The sequence below is a fragment of the Capricornis sumatraensis genome, chromosome 14 (assembly GCF_032405125.1).
Source record: "Capricornis sumatraensis isolate serow.1 chromosome 14, serow.2, whole genome shotgun sequence".
In the NCBI taxonomy this organism is placed as follows: domain Eukaryota; kingdom Metazoa; phylum Chordata; class Mammalia; order Artiodactyla; family Bovidae; genus Capricornis; species Capricornis sumatraensis.
The window spans coordinates 11640953-11661956 of record NC_091082.1 but is presented as its reverse complement, the minus strand read 5'-3'; the positions used below and the strand labels follow the sequence as shown (position 1 = coordinate 11661956).

Genomic DNA, 21004 nt, shown 5'->3' with positions numbered 1-21004 from the left:
GTATTTCTCATTATGTACCCTGCATATAAGTTAAATAAATAGGGTAACAATGTACAGCCTTGATGTACTCCTTCCCCAATTTGAAACCATTCCGTTGTTTCATGTCCAATTCTAACTGTTGCTTCTTGACCTGTATACAGATTTCTCAGGAGCCAGTAAGGTGGTCTGGTATTCCCATCTCTTGAAGAATTTTCCACAGTTTGTTTTGATCCACACAGTCAAAGGCTTTGGCATAATCAATAAAGCAGAAGTAGCTGTTTTTCTGGAATTGTCTTGCTTTCTCTATGATCCAAAGGATGTTGGCAGTTAGATCTCTGGTTCCTCTGCCTTTTAAATCCAGCTTGAACATCTGGAAGTTCTCAGTTCATGTACTGTTGAAGCCTGGCTTACAGAATTTTGAGCATTGCTTTGCTAGATGTGAGATGAGTGCAATGGTGCAGTAGTTTGAACATTCTTTGCAATTGACTTTCTTTGGGATTGGAATGAAAACGGACCTTTTCCAGTCCTGTGGCCACTGCTGAGTTTTCCAAATTTGCTGGCATATTGAGTGCAGCACTTTAACAGCATCATCTTTAAAGATTTGAAAGAGCTCAACTGGAATTCCATCAGCTCCTCTAGCTTTGTTCATAGTGATGCTTCCTAAGGCCCACTTGACTTCGCACTCCAGGATGTCTGGCTCTAGGTGAGTGATCACACCATTATGGTTATCTGGGTCATGAAGATCTTTTTTGAATAGTTCTTCTGTGTATTCTTGCCACCTCTTAATATCTTCTGCTTCTGTTAGGTCCATACCATTTCTGTCCTTTATTGTGCCCATCTTTGTATGAAAGTTTCCCTTGGTAGCTCTGATTTTCTTGAAGAAATCTCTAGTCTTTCCCATTCTGTTGTTTTCCTCATTTCTTTTCATTGATCACTGAGGAAGGCTTTCTTATCTCTCCTGCTGTTTTTGGAACTCTGCATTCAGATGGGTATATCTTTCCTTTTCTCCTTTGCCTTTTGCTTCTCTTCTCTTCTCAGCTATTTGTAAGGCCTCCTTAGACAACCATTTTGCCTTTTTGCATTTCTTTTTCTTGGGGATGGTCTTGATCACTGCCTTCTGTACAATGTCACAAACTTCCATCCATAGTTCTTAACATAGTAGAACAGCCTCCATAGGTGGATTCCGCTTATTGCCATTTTCTAGACAAGGGAATCAAGACTCAGATAGCTTCAGTAATTTGCTCAAGGTCGCACAGATACTAAGTAGCAGAGGCAGAACTTGAATCTAGACGGCCTGATTCCTGAGCTCATACTCATAATTTCCACACTTACTGCTGCTTTATCAATTCCCTGTTATTGATGTTACCATCTTCCTGGGAACCAGCTTCAGAACCTCAGCATGAGGACTTCCCTGGCGGTCCAGAGGTTCAGACTCTGCACTTCCAATGCAAGGATACACATTGTGTATCCTTGAGGCAATAACAGCGTTCCAGTTTTACTTTTTATTTCTCTAGTAATTGATTAGAATTGAATTCTTGACTCTTGTATTTTTCTCATTAATATGCTAGGAAGTGTGAAATATTACAAAGATTAGAGGCTTTGGAATTCATCAGCTTTGCGTTCAAATGCTAGGTATATTATTCCCTAACTCTACCATCCCCTCCCACTGCCCAGTTTATTCTCTTTTTGAGGCTTTTTCCTGACTTATCAAATGTAACCAGTGATACCCTTCTGACGTTGTTGTTAGGGTTAAATTAGATCAGATACGTAAAACACTTCCTCCCCTTCTGTAAATGTGGTGCAAGAGCTGGCAGATCAGCAGGTTCATTCTGTGCACAGGTGCTCCTTCAGGACTCGTAGACACCTCAGAGGGCTGAGGATTGCGTGGCCCCTCATGCTGAGAGTCAGAGGTAGTCAGCCATGTGTGCTTTGTAGCCGTCAGCATGCTAGCTCCTTGGGTCCAGCTTTATTCAGTGTACCTGCCCATTCCCCTCACAACCAACTAGCTTTTTGCTGTGCCTCCATAGATGTCATTGTCCCTGAGAATGGAGAACCAGTGGGCACCAGAGAGATCAAATGCTGCATCCGACAGATCCAGGAGCTCATCATTTCCCGGCTTAATCAAGCAGTGGCTAACAAGCTGATCAGCTCCGTGGATTATCTACGTGAGAGCTTCGTTGGAACCCTGGAACGGTGTCTGCAGAGCCTGGAGAAGTCTCAGGATGTCTCAGTTCACATCACCAGTAATTATCTCAAACAGGTACTCAGAGGGTAGTTAAGAGCTGGCCACAGATAACACATGAAACAGAATCCACCCACGAGCCCAGCGTCAAGTTAGCCAAGAATTTCCCTTTCAATCTTTTTGCCAGTCCAGTTTGAATTTTGTTTTCCTGTCTCGTGACCACTGTCTGTGGGAGGTGCTTGTGAACTGTCAGGTTGCAGTTCAGCCAATGAGCAAGATGATGAAGATGAAGTAGAGGGGTCCCATTGGCCACAAAACAGATGACCACCCTGCCTTGACTCTGCACATACACTGAGGGGTAGATTTGGGAACCTTGAAACTGGACCATGTTCTTGAAATATATATCATTTGTTGCATTTTTAATTAGCCACTTTAGTCAGGGCATATATATATTGACTTTCGTATTGTGTCTTCTTTTTCAGGTCTTAAATGCGGCCTATCATGTTGAAGTCACATTTCACTCAGGGTCCTCAGTTACAAGGATGCTATGGGAGCAAATCAAACAGGTAGAGGTTTTTTAGGGAAGGAGTTTTCAGCCCCTAATTGGCTCAAATGAATCTTGGTCGCTCCAGCAGGAACTAATGTCTAGGATATCTGTCCTAGACAAACTGATACCTGTCAGTATAGGTGGCCGTTTGTCCTGATTTTCCTGCCTGGGGAAGTTCTGATTTATGCCTGTTCTGAAATAATTACTAACAGTGTCCTCTTTAACTCTTAAAAGTGATGTATCTAAATGATATTTTATGGAGCCATAAAACTCTACTTCTCTGGCTTTTTGATGTTTCTTTTCCCCAGCCTAAGTGTTTTCTCAGAACCAGGCTTTGTTACCAAAGACTATGAGTATGATGTATTTTCTGGTATTCAGTCTGGTTCTTATATTGAATTATTTGCTGACTTTAGAAAGGGATTTATCAGGCACCCCCAGTACATTGTGAATGTATTGAGGATTCATGAACATGCATTCCAAGCCTAATGTTCTTTGATGCTTTCCATTGGACTGAGCCCCAATTTTGTGGTAGGTGAAATTGGAGAGGGGTGTTGAACCTCATACAGCTCTTGTCTTAAGATCCTGGCCTGCTGAATGGGTAATCCAGCGAGGAAGGGGTTCTAGTGGTCCCTGTCTCCACCCCTCAGTGTTCTCACTACCCCGTCCTGACAGATCATCCAGCGCATCACTTGGGTGAGCCCACCTGCCATCACACTGGAGTGGAAGAGGAAGGTGGCCCAGGAAGCCATCGAGAGCCTCAGTGCCTCCAAGCTGGCCAAAAGCATTTGCAGCCAGTTCAGGACTCGGCTCAACAGTTCTCACGAGGCCTTTGCAGCTTCCTTGCGGCAGGTGAGTCGTAGGAAGGGCGATGCAGCCGGATCAAGCAGAGAGGCGCCTCATCCGCTGTGGAGTGCTTTTATCTACTGCCCTCTATGTAATTGTTTAAAAATCGTCAGTATATTTTCTTTCTGTTGTGTTAGAGGATAATACTCAGTTACAGGGTGTTTCATCGATAAACGTTTCATGTGGATGTTTTTCTAACTCGAGAGAGAATGGAGAAAATGCAGTTAATTTCTCCTCACTTCACTGAGTGAGGAATGAAAATCAAGGGGTAGGAATTTTATATGAGTTTATATAGTATTTTAGGAATGAGGGACAAAAAGGGATGGCATTCCAGCTTCCATGTGTGTGCTTAGTCACTCAGTCATGTCCGACTCTTTGCAGCCCCGTGCACTGCAACTTGCCAGGCTCCGTGGGGATTCTCCAGGCAAGAATACTGGAGTGGGTTGCCATGCCCTCCTTCAGAGGATCTTCCCAACTCAGGGGTCAAACCCAGGTCTCCTGCACCACAGGCAGATTCTTTATTGTCTGAGTCACCCAGGAAGCCCCCAGCTTTCATAGTAGTTTGCAATTATGTGGCATTTGCTTGCACCTTTAGGATGTTTGTGGGTGTGTGCAGGTGCATATGTGTACATGTTTGTGGAGGGGAGGGTGGGTAGATGTGATTATACATCCAGGAGGAAAATATTATTACTTAATGAGTGCTCACTACCTGCCAACCCCTGAGTTGCGTTACATGCATCTTACTTAATTCTCACAGTTACCCTCATGAGGTAGATATTGTTATCCCTATAATAGGCAAGGAAGCCAAAGCTGGGGACCTGATAAGCCATATTTCTTTCTTCTTTTTCTGTCCCAGCTGGAAGCTGGCCACTCAGGCCGGTTGGAGAAAACCGAAGATCTATGGCTGAAGGTTCGGAAAGATCATGCTCCCCGCCTGGCACGCCTTTCGCTGGAAAGCCGTTCTTTACAGGATGTCTTACTGCATCGTGAGTCCTTACTTTTTCCCTAGGAAATGGGAGGAGGCTTCTGAATACCTAACATCCTCAGGCCCAACCTCGAAGAATCCCACTGTCTAAAGCTTGCAGAGGTGTCTAAACATCTACTATTTTTGAGTTTCTGATGAAGTCTGCTTGGTCCTGCTGTTTATATAGTTCAGATAACACAACCGCAGTTTATTTAAATTAAAGCAGTTAGGTTACTACTGGTTTACAAAACATCCACATTTCTTCCCCTGGCATAGTTATGACTTCCTGCTTCTAAGCAGGTCTGTGTCTGAGAATCTTAAGAGTCAGTTGCCTAGCAAGTTCACATCCTTCCTGCCTTATCTCTGTCCCTTACAGGTAAACCTAAACTGGGGCAGGAGCTGGGCCGGGGCCAGTACGGCGTGGTGTACCTGTGTGACAACTGGGGGGGCCACTTCCCTTGTGCCCTCAAGTCGGTTGTCCCTCCAGATGAGAAGCACTGGAATGACCTAGCTTTGGAGTTCCACTACATGAGGTAAGTTCTGGTCTCAGTCAGCTTTGTGGGGAACAGTTCTTCTAGAGAAGAACCTAGAGACCTCGTATAGATGTTGCACCAAGAGATACAGTGTGCCCTGTCTCTCCATTCCATGTCTCACAATGTTGTAGGCCAGCATTTCGGTGTCAGGTCCAGAATGTGCTCTCTTCAAGGCCTTTACTCCTTTCCCTGCCCTTTCCCCCGATCCTAATTCATAGACACATCCTTATATTTGCCTTTCTTCCTTAGTCCTCAAGGCCTGTCCCCTTTCAGATTCTATAATTCTCTGTCCTTGTTAGAAAGGCCATTCTCTTTGCCCTCTCTATCCTGAGGGCCATTACTCTGGGCCTGGACTAAGCATGGTCCCCCGTGGTGACGTGCTACTCGAGGGTATTACCTAAGTGCTCTAGCCCAGGCCTCTCCGCTCCTCACCAGGTCTCTGCCAAAGCACGAGCGCTTGGTGGATCTGCACGGCTCCGTCATCGACTACAGCTACGGCGGTGGCTCCAGCATCGCCGTGCTGCTCATCATGGAGCGGCTGCACCGGGACCTCTACACGGGACTGAAGGTGAGGGCCAACAGGGGTGGCCAGCTGGCAGCCAGGTTCACAGGCTCCTTTCTGGCCTTTCCTCCCTTCTTCCTGATTCAGAGCCTCTAGCTCTCATAAGACATTTTTAGAGTAATCAAACTTTATTACCTTCAGTTCCAAAACCCTAAAAAATGTCTCAGAAGTTGTTTTTTGGCCCCATTTTATATCTAGAATATTGCAATTCACTCTTTTTACCTGTTGTGGTAATAGTAAAAATCTAGACTACACAGAGAAGCAGAAAAGCTTCCTATAACTCTACTGTTTTTTCTTTTTTGTTGTTCTCTGTGAATTAAACCAGTTTTTTCGTCAACAAATATTTATTAGTGGTTACTTTGTACAAGGCCTTGTATTAAGCAACATAAGAGGATATCAAAAAACATATAATTTATATATATTTTGGCCAGGACTTTAAAAAAAATTGTAGTCAGTGATCATTTCATGAACAGGTGGCATTTGGGTTTGATAATACCCTGGTGGGTAAAATTTGGGCAGATGCTGCTGGAAAGAAGTTATACCAGGGGAAGAAATAGGCTAGTGCCCAGGATATGTGAAGGACACTATGACTGTGTTGGAGCAGGTGGTTCATTTGGGGAATAGAGGGGAAACGATATGCAAAGAAGTGCTGGGAACAAATTATAGAAGACCAAAACTGTTAAGAATTGCATAAAATTCAAATTCCCTTGTAGACAGTGAGAAGCAAAAGATTTCGAACGAAGGTAAAAATGTTCTCAGTTGAGTGCCGAGTTCCCCTCATCTAAAACAGCCCCCAGCAGGGAAATAGGGAGGTTTCTTTTGTTTGTCCTCTACACTGGAGCTAGAAAAGCTAACCCCAGAGTGTCTGGCAGGTTTCTTCTGACAGGTGCCTCTTTTCCCAGTTTATATGGAAGCTTTCAGAAGTAAGACAGAAGAATCTTCAGAAATGCTTGCAGGAGCCATGAGAAACCAACCAAATGAAGAAAAGGACTCTCCAAGTGGCTTCCCTTCTTCATTTCAGGGGAGTTAGGCTCAGCACCTTGAGGTGCTTTTCCATAAGTGGGTTAGAGAACCATGTATGGGCTTCTGGATAAGTGATATAACACTCTCCAGAATTCAGAAGACCCTAACTTGGATCCTTGCTGGACGTAACATGAATGACTCTGGCACTTGAATCCATAAAACCAAACCTGGACTAACCAGGCCTACAAAGCAACAGAAGGAAACCTGCCTGAGAGTCCTGGAAATGCTCCCTCTGCGTCTCTGGCAGTTCTAGAGTTTATTCAGGTTAGAGATGAGCCCATGACTTCAGGTGTCTGGTTGTGGCTCTCCTGGTCACCTGTGGGGCTCATCCAGCTGCCTCAGTGCTGCCTCCAGGAGACTTGCTCTGGCCCTTGCAGCTTGCCTTTCCTTGCTTTCCCTTTGTTTCCCTCTCCTGGCTGCCTTCCTCTTCCCTTGTTTTTATCCACTTCTCTGCTCATGTGCCCTAGTGTGCACAGTCTTCTCAGTACCTCACAGAGGAACTCTTGGTTGGTATAAGCGAGTTGGGTTGAGGAGTCGTCCTCTTGGTGACACGTAAACCCTTTTGTCTCCCCAAGGCTGGGCTGGCCCTGGAGACCCGTTTGCAGATAGCCCTAGATGTTGTGGAGGGAATCCGCTTCCTGCACAGCCAGGGGCTTGTCCACCGTGATGTCAAACTGAAAAATGTGCTGGTAAGTAAGAGCTGTTTCCCCAGGGTAACTCCCTGTCTCTGCGTGTAAGTGACCTTTGGAAGGAGGTACACATACATCAGGGCTTCCCTAGCGGCTCAGATAGTAAAGAATCTGCCTGCAGCGGAGGAGACTCATGTCTAGGAGACGAGTCCTAGGTTGGGAAGACCCCCTAGAGGAGGGAACGGTTATTCACTCCAGTATTCTTGCCTGGAGAATTCCACGGACAGAGGAGCCTGGCTAGCTACTCTCCATAGGGTCTCAAAGAGTCGGACACGACTGAGTGACTAATACTTTCACACATAAATATAAATTTGTTCACAGGAAAAGACTGGGGTGAGAGTAGAACAATTCACAGCAGAATGGATGGATGGTATCTTGGACTTGCAGCTTAGGGAAGAATTGCGGCATAGGTCTAGCTTATATTGCTTAAGGTTTTTTCTCCCAACCCTGGTGAGAAAATTTAAACTTACAGAGAAGCTAAAAAAGTGGTATGATGAAGACCCACATACTGCTCGTTCAGATTCATATTCTCTCTCCTAGTGTGGCTGTCTTTGTCTCTGTCTCTCTCTCTTCACCTGCATGTGCACACACATTTTTTTACTAAACTATATGAGAGTAAGTTGCAGATAAAGGTCTTCTAGGGAATTCCCTGGTGACCCATGGCTAAGACTCTGTGCTACCAATGCAGGAGGCCCAGGTTCGATCCCTGGTCAGGGAACTGGATTCACATAATTGCAACTAAGAGTTCTCATGTTGCAACTAAAGACCCTGCATGCCACAACAAAGATTGAAGCTCCCAAGTGCTGCAGCCAAGGCTGGGAGCAGCTAAACTGATTTAAAATAAACTTTGCTCCCAAATACTTCAGCTTGTATCTCTTAAGGAAAAGACATTCTTCCACATAATTAAAATGCCATTATCGGGGCTTCCTTGGTGGCTCAGTGGTAAAGAATCCACCTGCCAGTGCAGGAGACACAGGAGGAGTGGATTTGATCCCTGAGTTGGGAAGATCCCCTGGAGGAGGAAATGGCAACCCACTCCAGTATTCTTGCCTGGGAAATTCAATGGACAGAGGAGCCTGGCAGGCTTCAGTCCATGGGGTCATAAAGAGTTGGACAGGACTGATCTGCAGAGTACATCATGAGAAATGCTGGGCTGGAAGAAGCACAAGCTGGAATCAAGATTGCGGGAGAAATATCAGTAACCTCAGATATGCACATGACACCACCCTTATGGCAGAAAGTGAAGAGGAACTAAAAAGCCTCTTGATGAAAGTGAAGGAGGAGAGTGAAAAAGCTGGCTTAAAGCTCAACATTCAGAATTGTGTTCGCAGGCACTGCCGCGCCGCCTCTAGCTCGCCGAGCTCCAGCCCAAGGAGAAGGGGGGTAAGTAAGGAGGTCTCTATACCATGGCTCGTACAAAGCAGACTGCCTGCAAATCGACTGGTGGTAAAGCACCGAGGAAGCAACTCGCTACAAAAGCCTCTCTCAAGAGTGCGCCCTCTACTGGAGGGGTGAAGATACCTCATCGTTACAGGCCTGGTACTGTGGCACTCCGTGAAATTAGACATTATCAGAAGTCCACTGAACTTCTGATTCGCAAACTTCCCTTCCAGCGTCTGGTGCGGGAAATTGCTCAGGACTTCAAAACAGATCTGTGCTTCCAGAGTGCAGCTATTGGTGCTTTGTAGGAGGCAAGTGAGGCCTATCTGGTTGGCCTTTTTGAAGACACCAACCTGTGTGCTATCCATGCCAAACATGTAACAATTATGCCAGAAGACATCCAGCTAGCAAGCCGCATACGTGGAGAACATGCTTAAGAATCCACTATGATGGGAAACATTTCATTCTTAAAAAAAGAATTCTCTTCTTCCTGTTATTGGTAGTTCCGAATGTTAGTTATTTTTTTCCCATGGGGTCAAAAGGTACCTAAGTATATGATTGCAAGTGGAAAATAGGGGACAGAAACCAGGTATTGGCAGTTTTTCCATTTTCATTTGTGTGAATTTTTAATATAAATGCAAGGACATAAAGCATTAATGAAAGTAAAAATGTTTCAGTGAACAAGTTTCAGCAGTTCAACTTTACAACAGTTATAAATCTGTTAAATTTTTCTGGACAACGCCAGCATTTGGATTTTTTTAAAACAAGTAAATTTCTTATTGACTGCAGCTAAATGGTGTTTGGAGCATTTTTATCATGCAGTAGATTCCATCCATTCACTACACTTTTCTAACTGAGTTGTCCTACATGCAAGCACATGCTTTTAATGTTGTCTGTCTTCTGTGCTCTTCCTGTAAGTTTGCTATTAAAATACATTAAACTATAAAAAAAGAAATCAACATTCAGAACACGAAGATCATGGCATCTGGTCCCATCACTTCATGGCAAATAGATGGGGAAACGTGGAAACAGTGTCAGACTTTATTTTTTTGGACTCCAGAATCACTGCAGATGGTGACTGCAGCATGAAATTAAAAGATGCTTACTCCTTGGAAGAAAAGTTATGACCAACCTAGATAGCATATTGAAAAGCAGAGACCTTACTTTGCCAGCAAAGGTCCGTCTAGTCAAGGCTATGGTTTTTCCTGTGGTCATGTATGGATGTGAGAGTTGGACTGTGAAGAAAGCTGAGTGCCGAAGAATTGATGCTTTTGAACTGTGGTGTTGGAGAAGACTCTTGAGAGTCCCTTGGACTGCAAGGAGATCCAACCAGTCCATTCTGAAGGAGATCAACCCTGGGTGTTTTTTGGAAGGAATGATGCTGAAGCTGAAGCTCCAGTACTTTGGCCACCTCATGCGAAGAGTTGACTCATTGGAAAAGACATGCTGGGAGGGATTGGAGGCCGGAGGAGAAGGGGACGACAGAGGATGAGATGGCTGGATGGCATCACCGACTCAATGGACGTGAGTCTGAGTGAACTCCGGGAGTTGGTGATGGACAGGGAGGCCTGGTGTGCTGCGATTCATGGGGTCGCAAAGAGTCGGACACGACTGAGCAACTGAACTGAGCACAGTAAAGTTACAGTTACATAAAGATTTATAACATTGTGTTAGTTTCTGGTATTAAAATGATTCCATTCTGCATATCTGTATTCTTTTATCATATTCTTACCAATTTCATGCCGTTACAAGATACTGAATATAGTTCCCTGTGCTATAGACATTGTTGATTATCTGTTTTATATGTATAGTTTGTATGTGCTAATCCCAAACTCCTAATTTATCACTCTGCCACCCCGTTCCCCTTTGGTAGCCACAAGTTTGCTTTCCAAGTCTGTGAATCTGCTTCTGTTTTGTGAGTGAGTTCATCTGTGTTGTGTGTTAGATTCCACACAGCAGTGGCATCATATGCTTGTCTTTCTCTGTCTGGCCGACTTCTCTCCTTTTGGTAATCTCTAGGTCCATCCATGGCGCTGCAGATGGCATCATTCCATTCTCTTTTATGGCTGAGTTATATTCCATTATATATACATACAGTTGCTTCTTTATTCCTCTGAGACACAGATTTCCTTAGGAAAGGAAACTTGAGGGTGTCAAAGAAGCGCTCAGCTGACCAAAGGACCTCAACCTTCTTACATACCAACTTTCTGCCCTGGGTCTGGAGGTCAGAGGAGAATAATCAGGAACTGAAACACTTTCCTTATGTCCTTCCGTTACTCATTCTTCCAAGATTTGCTAAGCTCCTAATGCGTGCCAGGCACTATGCTATATGCTGGGGACACAAGATGAAAAAGACAGTCCTTGCGCCAGGTTGCTTATGGTCTAGGGAGAAGAAGGAATGGGAGTGGATCTGGAGGCGGGGAGGCTGGAGGCAGAGCTGATGAAGTGCTGCTCTGAGGTAGATGCCTACTTTTGAGCTTGGGTATGCAGTTGAGCACTGTGTGCAGGACCCAGGCATAGGGTGACTGTCATCCTGCTTTGTCGGCAGTTGGACAAGCAGAACCGTGCCAAGATCACGGACTTAGGATTCTGCAAGCCAGAGGCCATGATGTCAGGCAGCATTGTGGGGACGCCAATCCATATGGCCCCTGAGCTTTTCACAGGTAAGCCGGAGGGCGGGGAGTGGGTTTGGGTAGAGCTCTGTATTTTAACCAAGTGCTACCCTTCGGACTAGGTGATACCCACAAGTACTACTGGCAGTTCTGGTACAGACAGGGGAGAAACCAGAAGAGGAGAAACCCAAGACAAGTAGGGAGAAAAGGGAAGAGGTAAAGGAGCAAGAAAGACAGTTATAAATGGGAATCCCCAGCTATCTTCTGGCTGTCTCTCTAGGCTGTTAGTGCCATAATTGCCATAGTCAGTCAATTATTTAATCAAAAGTATTGATAAAGTCAGAAATAGAAAAATATCATCTATTAACACATATATTACAGAATCTGGAAAAATGATACTGATGAACCTATTTGAAGGGCAGGAATAGAGATGCAGATGAAGGGCATGGACTTGTGGACACAGCAGGGGAAGGAGAGGGTGGGATGAATTAAGAGTTTCACTGACATACATACACCACCATGTGTGAAATAGATGGCTAGTAGGAAGCTGCTCGGGCTTCCCGGTGGCTCAGTGGTGAGGAATCCGCCTCCCAGTGCAGAAGAGTCGAGTTTGCGCCCTGGTCAGGGAGATGCCCTGAAGAAGGAAATGGCAACCCACTCCAGTATTCTTGCCTGGAGAATCGCATGGAGCCTGACATGTTACAGTCCATGGGGTCGCAAAGAGTCGGCCAAGGCTGAGCGACAGCATTAGGATCAGGAGTTAGTTGGACACACTAACTACAGTGTACTAACTGTAGTTTTATACACATCGAAAAGAAGTAGACAGTCATCATTTTTCTTTCCCTGACTTTAAAAAAATTGCTCTTCCCACTTCTATTATTTGATCTTGGCTACTTCGTATTCAAACTCCTTTGATCGTTTCTACTGCAGTTCATCCTACTGTTGTAAAAGTAATCTTTCTAAAGTATTTTCTTCATGTTACCTCCTGCTCTAAAGCATAAATGACTCCTTCTCCCCACCGAATCCAGACTATCTGATTTTAAATATCTTTATGTTCTGGTTCCAACCTATTTACCCACCTGTATTTTCCAATTTTATTTCCCTAATATGACCTTTCAGGATTAATCTTTTTGACAGTCCCATTAAAATTAAAGGCCTGTTTTCCTTCTTCTTTGTCAAGTTCCAGTCTTGGTTCTCTTAATCTTTGACCCTCCCAATGCCATAATTGTTCATAGTATAAAATGGGCATTATAAACGTGTTCTTTCTAACAGGGTTGTGGTAAGAGATAATGGATAGCAAAGGCTTTTGAAAAAAGTGTGAAAAGGCCTCCACTGATGCAGATGAGTGTGATGCTGTTGACTCCCTCCCTGCTCACTACTTGTCACCCTTTCTTGCTGCAGGGAAGTATGATAATTCCGTGGATGTCTACGCTTTTGGCATTCTCTTCTGGTATATCTGCTCAGGCTCTGTCAAGCTCCCTGAGGCATTTGAGAGGTGTGCCAGCAAAGACCATCTCTGGAACAATGTGCGGAGAGGTGAGAGCCACGAGCCCTGCTTCACCGACTCCCCTGGCGGGAGCACGCTAAAAGCCCCCGCTCCCGCAGCACCTCCCATCCCCTGCTCTGGCCACTCCACAGCGTGACCTCATACACGTTTAAATCATCGTGGAATCCAGAAAAGACATTTAAGTCCAACCTTTCCTTCCAGGCAGCATGGTTCTGAATTCTCAGAAAAGCTTTTTTTATTTAACATGTCTAATTCTTCAACTTCCTATGCAGGTATATTCCAGTTTCTCATCACTGTTACTATTAAGTTCTAACCTAGATAACTGCAGCTGAAGCCAAAGCTTATTGCCTCGTTTAACATCCTGAGCCCCAGCTGGGTGATTGATCAGAGCCGGTCATCCCTCTTCGTTGTGTTGGTCCCTTCTCGCTGCCTCTGGTCTTATTTCAATGCTCCGTTCTCTAGGGGCCCGTCCAGAACGCCTTCCTGTGTTTGATGAGGAGTGCTGGCAGCTGATGGAAGCCTGTTGGGATGGTGACCCCTCTCAGAGACCTCTCTTGGGCATTGTCCAGCCTATGCTCCAGGGCATCATGGACCGGCTATGCAAGTTACCTTCTGAGAGGCCAAACAGAGGACTCGATGATTCTACTTGACAGCAGAGATCTTTCTCTTTCACTCTGTTTTTTCCTTCCCCTCACCTTTTGGCTATGGGAAGAATTTGACATTTATTCATTACAGAGAGCTCCCAAGGGGACCGATGCTTACTGGGAAACTTGAGACGCTCCCAGGCAGAGATGACTCCCAGTTAGTGAAGAGTTGGCATATCCAGCAGTCCCCTGTACCCAAGCTATTTCTTTAGCCAAAAAAAAAATCAGCATAAATCTCTTCTGAATGAAATTTCAAGAAAAGTCATCCACAGTTCCCTTTTCCAGACTGTCTTTTAGCTCCAGCTGTAATCAGGACTCTGTGGTTCCATTGTGGAGCCCACATTCCCAACATTCTTTGGAGCCTTAGCAGTTCATGCTCCTGTTTACACATGGGAGGTTAGGTTTTTCTCTACCCAGAGCCACTTTTCAGTTTATCCCCTGTGGCCTAGTTTGCTCTCAGACATTAGTTTGCTAGCAGATGCCCCATATCTTTTGCCTGAGTAGGAAGAAGCAAGGGAGGGGCTAATGCTTAGTAAGGAGATGGGTGGTTACAGTTCATTTTTTAAAAAGTATTCCAAGAAAAGGTGCAAAATATTCCTGAAAGTCTCCATGCTAGCCATAGTCCAGATGTAGATATTTGGAAGTGTTATTTAAACACTCAGCAGGCTGAGTACAGGAATACATATGTATAACGTGTGTTTATACTTCGGTTTTGTTTAATAACAATGTCCACTAATTTGGGGTTCTTTATTCCTTGGCACCATTATTTAAGTGATGGAATGCCATGAAATGTACTGTATTGTATATTACTTGGGAAGACACTAGATATTCAAAGAAGTCTGGCAGTACTTGGGCTGTAGAGGGCTCCACAAGACCAAAGTCTTGAAGATTTTACCTCCTAGCTTTGGTTGTCTGTGTTCCCACGTGATGAGGTGAGATTGTGGCTGGGGTAGGAGGAAGGGTGGAGAGAAGAATTATCCTTTCTGTGTTCCCTCCTTCTTAGCACCTGAATTAGGGAAATTCACCTCAGCCTGAAATGGACCACCTGGCCACTTTTAATGCGCTTGAAGTCTGGTCCCTTCTGTTGCTTCAGAACTGGCTGAGGAACCTTCCTGCTGAGCAGTCAGGAGACACAGCGGGGCCTGGGGCTCCAGAGTAGCTGCCGTGGCCGAGGGAGCTGGCAGCCAGGTTGGTCTGGGCAGACTGAGGGATGCACGTTGGGGTGGATTTCCCTAGACATGCCCTAGTTCCCTGGATCCTCTGCAGAGAGGGGCTCATTGAGCAAAAGCCTTTCCCTTCTCTGGAAAGGAGGGCTATGCTGGTTCTTCCCAGACCAAAGAAGTCATTTGTGACTCCCATCAGTTTTAAAGGGACAGAACCTAGGCAGCAGCAGCTCCTAATTTTTAACACTAAAAAGAGTGAAAGGGAAGGCTATATTACTGCCACAGATAGAAACGTGGGACTGTACAACTCTCAGCTCCTACCTGTCAGCTCTCCATTGCATTTTTTTTTTTGCATTTTTGCTTGAGCTGCCAAAGAGGCATCGAGAAAGTTTTTCCCTGATCGGAGAAGTGGTTTGGGGTAGCAGGGCTGCAAAGTGATAACTGCACTGAACGACACTTTATTTTTTGGCTTATTATTTAGCACTGAGAAGCCAAGGGGGTTGGTGATTGTAATAGCACTTTGGGGAATAGACTCCCCCTGGCCTTGCTTTGGCGAGAAGGCATGCGTGGTATTCCATCTGACTAGTCAGGAAGTTCATACTGCATCAGAGTGGGATAAATGGCCCTCCAAGAGTCCATTGCCAAGAGAGTAGTTGCTTTCTTTGAGTTTTCAAAGCTTGATTTTTGGATTTGCTGGATCAAATAACCCACTTTTTCTTTAAAAGAAAAAAAGAGGGTTTATCCTTCTAAATATGAGGGTGGGGTGGGTTCGGGCTAGTGGGTGCTTAAGTGGGTTAGGTGGGAGTAACCTTGAGAAACTTGTATGGCAAACTCCCTTGGGGATTTTAAATAGCACTACTGTTCTTAAAACGGTTTTATTTTTAACTTTATCTGCTTTGTTAACATCCAGTCCAACTGAGCTGATGGAAAACAGACTATGTGTGAACACCTGACATTGGAAACCGGTCTGGATAGCTTGTTGTCTTTTGTCTTTATGTAATGTTTGTGTGTGTTTGTTTTAAAGGACTAATGTTTATTATTACAGTGTTAAATAAAAGTGTAATATACTAAATATGTAGAATAAAAGTGCAATAACAAGAGAAAATTAGTCGGGCACAAACTCCAGTTCTTACACTCTCTCCCCTCTTGTGCTCCCAGTCTCTATCCATGATATTGTTACAGCAGGACAGTGTTAATTGTGTATATTTTTAAGCCATGCAACTATGGGTTAAGTCTTCACTTAGTGTAATTCTGAATGGCTGGACTTGGTTTTATAGAGTGTGCTTCTGGGATGCACACACACCAGATGTGCTGTATAATAAAGATCACATTAACATTTTAGGTTTACATCTATTTGGCTTCTGTTTTCCCTTCCCTCGCTATGTCTACCAGATGCTCCCTATTCCATCCCATTTCCACTGGGCTCCTAGAGGTCTTTCAGTTTGCCTTAAAGATTGACCGAACATGTTACTCTTCCCCATGGATCACTCCCAGTCCCTGGGCACTTGACATGACCAGAGGGTGGGGCCCAGGGAGGGGAGGTAGGACAGCAGAGGAGAAGGGGGAAAAGTGCAGTGATAGCAATTTATTTTTCAGAGCCTCTCCTGGGTTCACACCCTCTGCACCAGCCTCTCTTCAGCAGGAACTTGCGGCATTCTAAATTCGTGCACAAGCCTGGCTACTCTTCATTATACTCTGAGACATTTGGGGCATGGAATACAAATATGGGCCTCTCTGCATTTGGAATATTTGAACTTCTTTTTAGGCTGAAGCTGCTCTTCAGATTTGCTTCCTTGGCAGTGCCCAATGGACACCATCATAGGCCTCTACCAGCAAGCAGCAATATCTGTAACCACCAGGGGCTGTCAGCATGGAGCATGCCTTCTCCCAGGGGCAGGTGTGTGTTGTGTTTTGTTCTGGATTACATTAGACTCCATAGCTGCTTCACTTTTTGCTGTAACTGCTTGTGATTTGTTGTTCAGTCACTAAGTGATGTCCAACTCTTTGCAACCCCAAGAACTGCAGCACACCAGTCTCCTCTGTCCTCACTGTCTCCTGGGGTTTGCTCAAATTCATGTCCCTTGAGTTGGTGATGCTAACTATCTCACCCTCTGCTGCCCCCTTTTCCTTTTCCTTCAATCTTTCCCAGCATCAGGTTCTTTTCCAGCGAGTTGGCTTTTCGCATCACGTGGCCAAAGTATTGCAGCTTCAGCTTCAGCATCACTCCTTCCGATAAATACTCAGAGTTGATTTCCTTTAGGATTGACTGGTTTGTTCTCCTTGCTGTCCATGGGACTCTGAAGAGTCTTCTCCAGCATCACAATTCAAAAACATCAATTCTTTGGCACTCAGCCTTCTTTAGGTCCAACTCTTATATTCATACATGTCTACTGGAAAAAACATAGCTTTGACTCTACAGACCTTTATTGGCAAGGTGATGTCTCTGCTTTTTAATACACTGCCTAGGTTTGTCACAGCTTTACTTCCCAGGAGCAAGCGTCTTAATTTCATGGCTGCAGTCACCATCTGCAGTGATTTTGGAACCCAAGAAAATAAAGTCTGTCACTGTTTCCATTGTTTCCCCATCTATTTGCCATGAAGTGATGGGACCAGATGTCATGATCTTAGTTTTTTGAATGTTGAGTTTTAAACCAGCTTTTTTACTCCCCTCTTTGACCCTTATCAGGAGGCTCTTTAGTTGTTCTTCACTTTCTGCCATTAGAGTGTTATCATCTGCATATCTGAGGTTGTTATTTCTCCCAGCAGTCTTGATTCTAACTTGTGATTTATCCAGCCTGGCATTTTGAATGATGTACTCCACATATAAGTTAAATAAGCAGGGTCACAATAATACAGCCTTGTCATACTCCTTTCCCAGTTTTTAATTAGTCAATTGCACCATGTCTGGTTCTAACTGTTGCTTCTTGACCTGCATACAGATTTCTCAGGAGATGGTAGGGTGGTCTGGTATTCCCACCTCTCTAAATATTCCACAGTTTGTGTGATCCACACAAAGGCTTTAGCATAGTCAGGGATGCTGAAGCAGATGTTTTTCGGGAATTCCCTTCTTTTTCCATGATCCAGCAAATGTTGGCAATTTGATCTCTGGTTCCTCTACCTCTTCGAAACCCAGCTTGTACATCTGGAATTTCTTGATTCACATACTGCTGAAGCCTAGCTTGAAGGATTTTGAGCATAACTTTACTAGCATGTGAAATGAACACAGTTGTACAATAGTTTAAACATTCTTTGGCATTGCTCTTCTTTGGGATTGGAATGAAAACTGACCTTTTCCAATCCTGTGGCCACTGCTGAGTTTTCCAAATTGCTGACAATTGAGTGTAACACTTTAACAGCATTGTCTTTGAGGATTTTAAATAGCTCACCTGGCATTCTGACACCTCCACTAGCTTTGTTTGTAGTGATACTTCCTAAGGCCCACTTGACCTCACGCTCCAGGATACCCAACTCTAGGTGAATGACCTAGACCTTTTTTGTACAGTTCTGTGTATTCTTGCCACTTTTTCTTAATCTCTTCTGCTTCTATTAGGTCCTTAATGTTTCTTTCCTTTATCATGCTCATCCTTGCATGAAATGTTCCCTTAATATCTCCCAGTTTGCTTGGAGAGATCTCTAGTCTCCCATTCCATTGTTTTCCTCTGTTTCTTTGCATTGCTCATTTAGGAAAACCTTCTTATCCTTGCTCTTCTCTGGAGCTCTGCATTCAGTAGGGTATATCTTTCCCTTTCTCTGACAACCACTTTGACTTTTTGCATTTCTTTTTCTATGGGATGGTTCTGGAGCATAACATTGCCTCCTGTACAATGTTATGAACCTCTGTCCACAGTTCTTCAGGCACTCTGTCTACCAGATCTAATCCCTTGGATCTATTCATCATCTCCACTGTATAATCATAAGGAATTTGATTTAGGTCATACCTCAATGGCCTAATGGTTCTCCTTACTTTCTTCAATTTAAGCTTGAATTTTTCAATAAGGAGCTCATGATCTGAGCCACAGTCAGCTCCAGGTCTTGTTTTTGCTGATTTATAGAGCTTCTCCATCTTCAGCTGCAAAAAACGTAATCAACGTGATTTCAAATTGACCGTCTGGTGATGTCCATGTGTAAACTCATCTCTTAAGTTGTTGGAAAAGGGTATTTGCTATGACCAGCATGTTTTCTTAACAAAACTCTGTTAGCCTTTGCTCTGCTTCATTTTTCTGTACTCCAGCATCAAACTTGCCTGTTATTCTGGGTATCTCTTGACTTCCTACTTTTGCATTCCAATCCCATATAATGAAAAGGACATCTTTTTTTGGTGTTCTACAAGTTCATGTAGGTCTTGATAGAACTGGTCAGCTTTTTTGGCGTGACTGGTTGGGGCATAGACTTGGATTACTGTGGTGTTGAATGGTTTGCCTTAGAAATGAGATCATCCTGTTATTTTTGAAGTTGCACCCAAGTACTGTATTTTGCACTCTTGTTAACTGTGAAGGCTGCTTCATTTCTTCTGAGGGGTTCTTGCCCACAGTAGTAGATACGATGATCATCTGAATTAAGTTTGACCATCCTGTCCATTTTAGTTCACTGATTCCTAAGATGTCAGTGTTCAATCTTGCCTTCTCCTGTTTAACGACATCCAATTCATGGACCCAAAGGTACAGGTTCCTATGCAATATTGTTCTTGACAGCATCTGATTTTCCTTTTGCCGCCAGACGCATCCCCAGCTGAGTGTTGTTTCTGCTTTGCCCAAACGCGTCATTCTTTCTGGAGCTACTAGTGTTTGCCCTCTGCTCTTCCTGAGTAGGGGCTTCCCTGGTGGCTCAGTTGGTAAAGAATCTGCGATAATGCAGGAGACTGGGCTTGATCCCTGGGTCAAGAAGAGCCTCTGGAGAAGGAAACGGCAACCCACTCTAGTATCCTTGCCTAGGAAATCCATGGACAGCAGAGCCTAGCTGACTACAGTCCACGGGATCCTGAGAGTTGGACATGACTTAGCAACTAAACCACCGGCACCTACTTCCCCAGTTACATACTGGACACATTCCAACCGATGCGGGGGTGGGGGAAGCTCATCTAGTGTCATATCTTTTTGTCTCTCTATGGGGTTCTCATGGCAAGAATACTGGAGTGGGTTGCCATTTCCTTCAGTGGATCACATTTTGTCAGAACTCTTCACTATGACCCATCCATGTGGGGTAGCCTTGCATAGCATGAATTATGTAAGCCTCTTTGCCATGACAAGGCTGTGACCCACGAAGGGGTGTGTAAGTATTTATTTCATCACTATTTGTAATACTAAAAAGTTGGAGGCAGTGTTAATGTATGACAAGAGGGGATGATTAAATTCTGGTTCTTACACCATGGATTGCTATGCAGCCACTAAAAGGAATGGTGTAAATTTCTCTGTACTGACGAGGGAAGATGTTTATACTATATCATCCTATAAAAAATATACATATATAAGAATATATTTAGTGTGACCTCTTTTTTTTGGTAAAACCTCTTCCATTCTCCCATAACTCCAAATTTTCTAGAGATCTAGTCCATTTCTCTATATGTACACAGAGAAAAGTTTGTAAGGATATATATCAAATGATAACTGGCTTTCCTAGGGAGAGAATGTCCAACTTCTAGTGGATTGAATTTCTGTTGTTGTTCATCTACTATGAACATCTATTTTTATTGTAATTTTAGAAAATGAATGAAATGGCTAATTTAGGAGAAAGGAAATATGTATTGGAAAGGCATCAGAGGCTCACAAAATCAATAGGAAACTGTAAATTCAGACTCATCAAATCAGCCAGTTGGAACTGGAGCAAATTTTCATGGTGGCTGTGAAGAACGGTCTCCATCCTGACCCGTGTGCTGCCAGGGAGGGTGTTCTCAGCTGGCCCAGCACAGCCCCAGGCCCATGTCCTCTCTGTACTGGCTCTGGGTTGGAAGGCTCTCTCCTCCAGATCCCACGGTGGGAGCCCGGCGCCTCAATCTGCCTGCTCACCAGAACCACATTCAGTGGAGAAGACGTGATTCCTGAAAGGTAATCAAAGAACTGCTAGAAAAGGAACACAGACTCAGGACAGGCTCCAGGTGACAAGTGCCTGCCGTAGGTCACTTCTTGGGCTGCTTAATGTTTACATCCACCCTTCTGCCACTCCTGGGCGGCAAGGTCATGGAAGGAGGTTTATAGATTGGAGCCTGTGCATGGAGGGGAAACAGCCAGGTTTCTGGGAAGTTCATTTTTCAACCTCTGGGCTTGCTTTCATTGTAAGAAGACCTTGGTTTTTATTTCCTTTCTTCCCATTTCCTTGTTTTCTTACCAAGGCTTCTCAATGAGATTAACCATAAAAACACTCAAGCATCCAGCAATGTGCT

At 44.3% G+C, this 21004-nt stretch overlaps 1 protein-coding gene and 1 pseudogene across 2 annotated transcripts in view; both read left to right on the top strand.

Annotated features, from left to right (window-relative positions):
• Positions 1-13721, top strand: part of DSTYK (dual serine/threonine and tyrosine protein kinase) — a 50450-nt gene extending 36729 nt beyond the window's left edge. The window contains exons 4-13 of one of the 2 annotated variants that reach the window (XM_068986162.1): positions 2007-2239; positions 2644-2727; positions 3381-3557; positions 4408-4537; positions 4892-5048; positions 5484-5616; positions 7209-7322; positions 11251-11365; positions 12716-12850; positions 13284-13721. In XM_068986162.1, the coding sequence (XP_068842263.1) occupies positions 2007-2239; positions 2644-2727; positions 3381-3557; positions 4408-4537; positions 4892-5048; positions 5484-5616; positions 7209-7322; positions 11251-11365; positions 12716-12850; positions 13284-13471 (1466 nt within the window). In that variant the 3' untranslated portion in view covers positions 13472-13721. The remainder of the gene's footprint in view (positions 1-2006; positions 2240-2643; positions 2728-3380; positions 3558-4407; positions 4538-4891; positions 5049-5483; positions 5617-7208; positions 7323-11250; positions 11366-12715; positions 12851-13283) is intronic. The other variant, XM_068986163.1, reaches the window with a different exon arrangement.
• Positions 8729-9139, top strand: LOC138090122 (histone H3.3A-like; annotated as a pseudogene).
• Positions 13722-21004: the final 7283 nt, after the last annotated feature.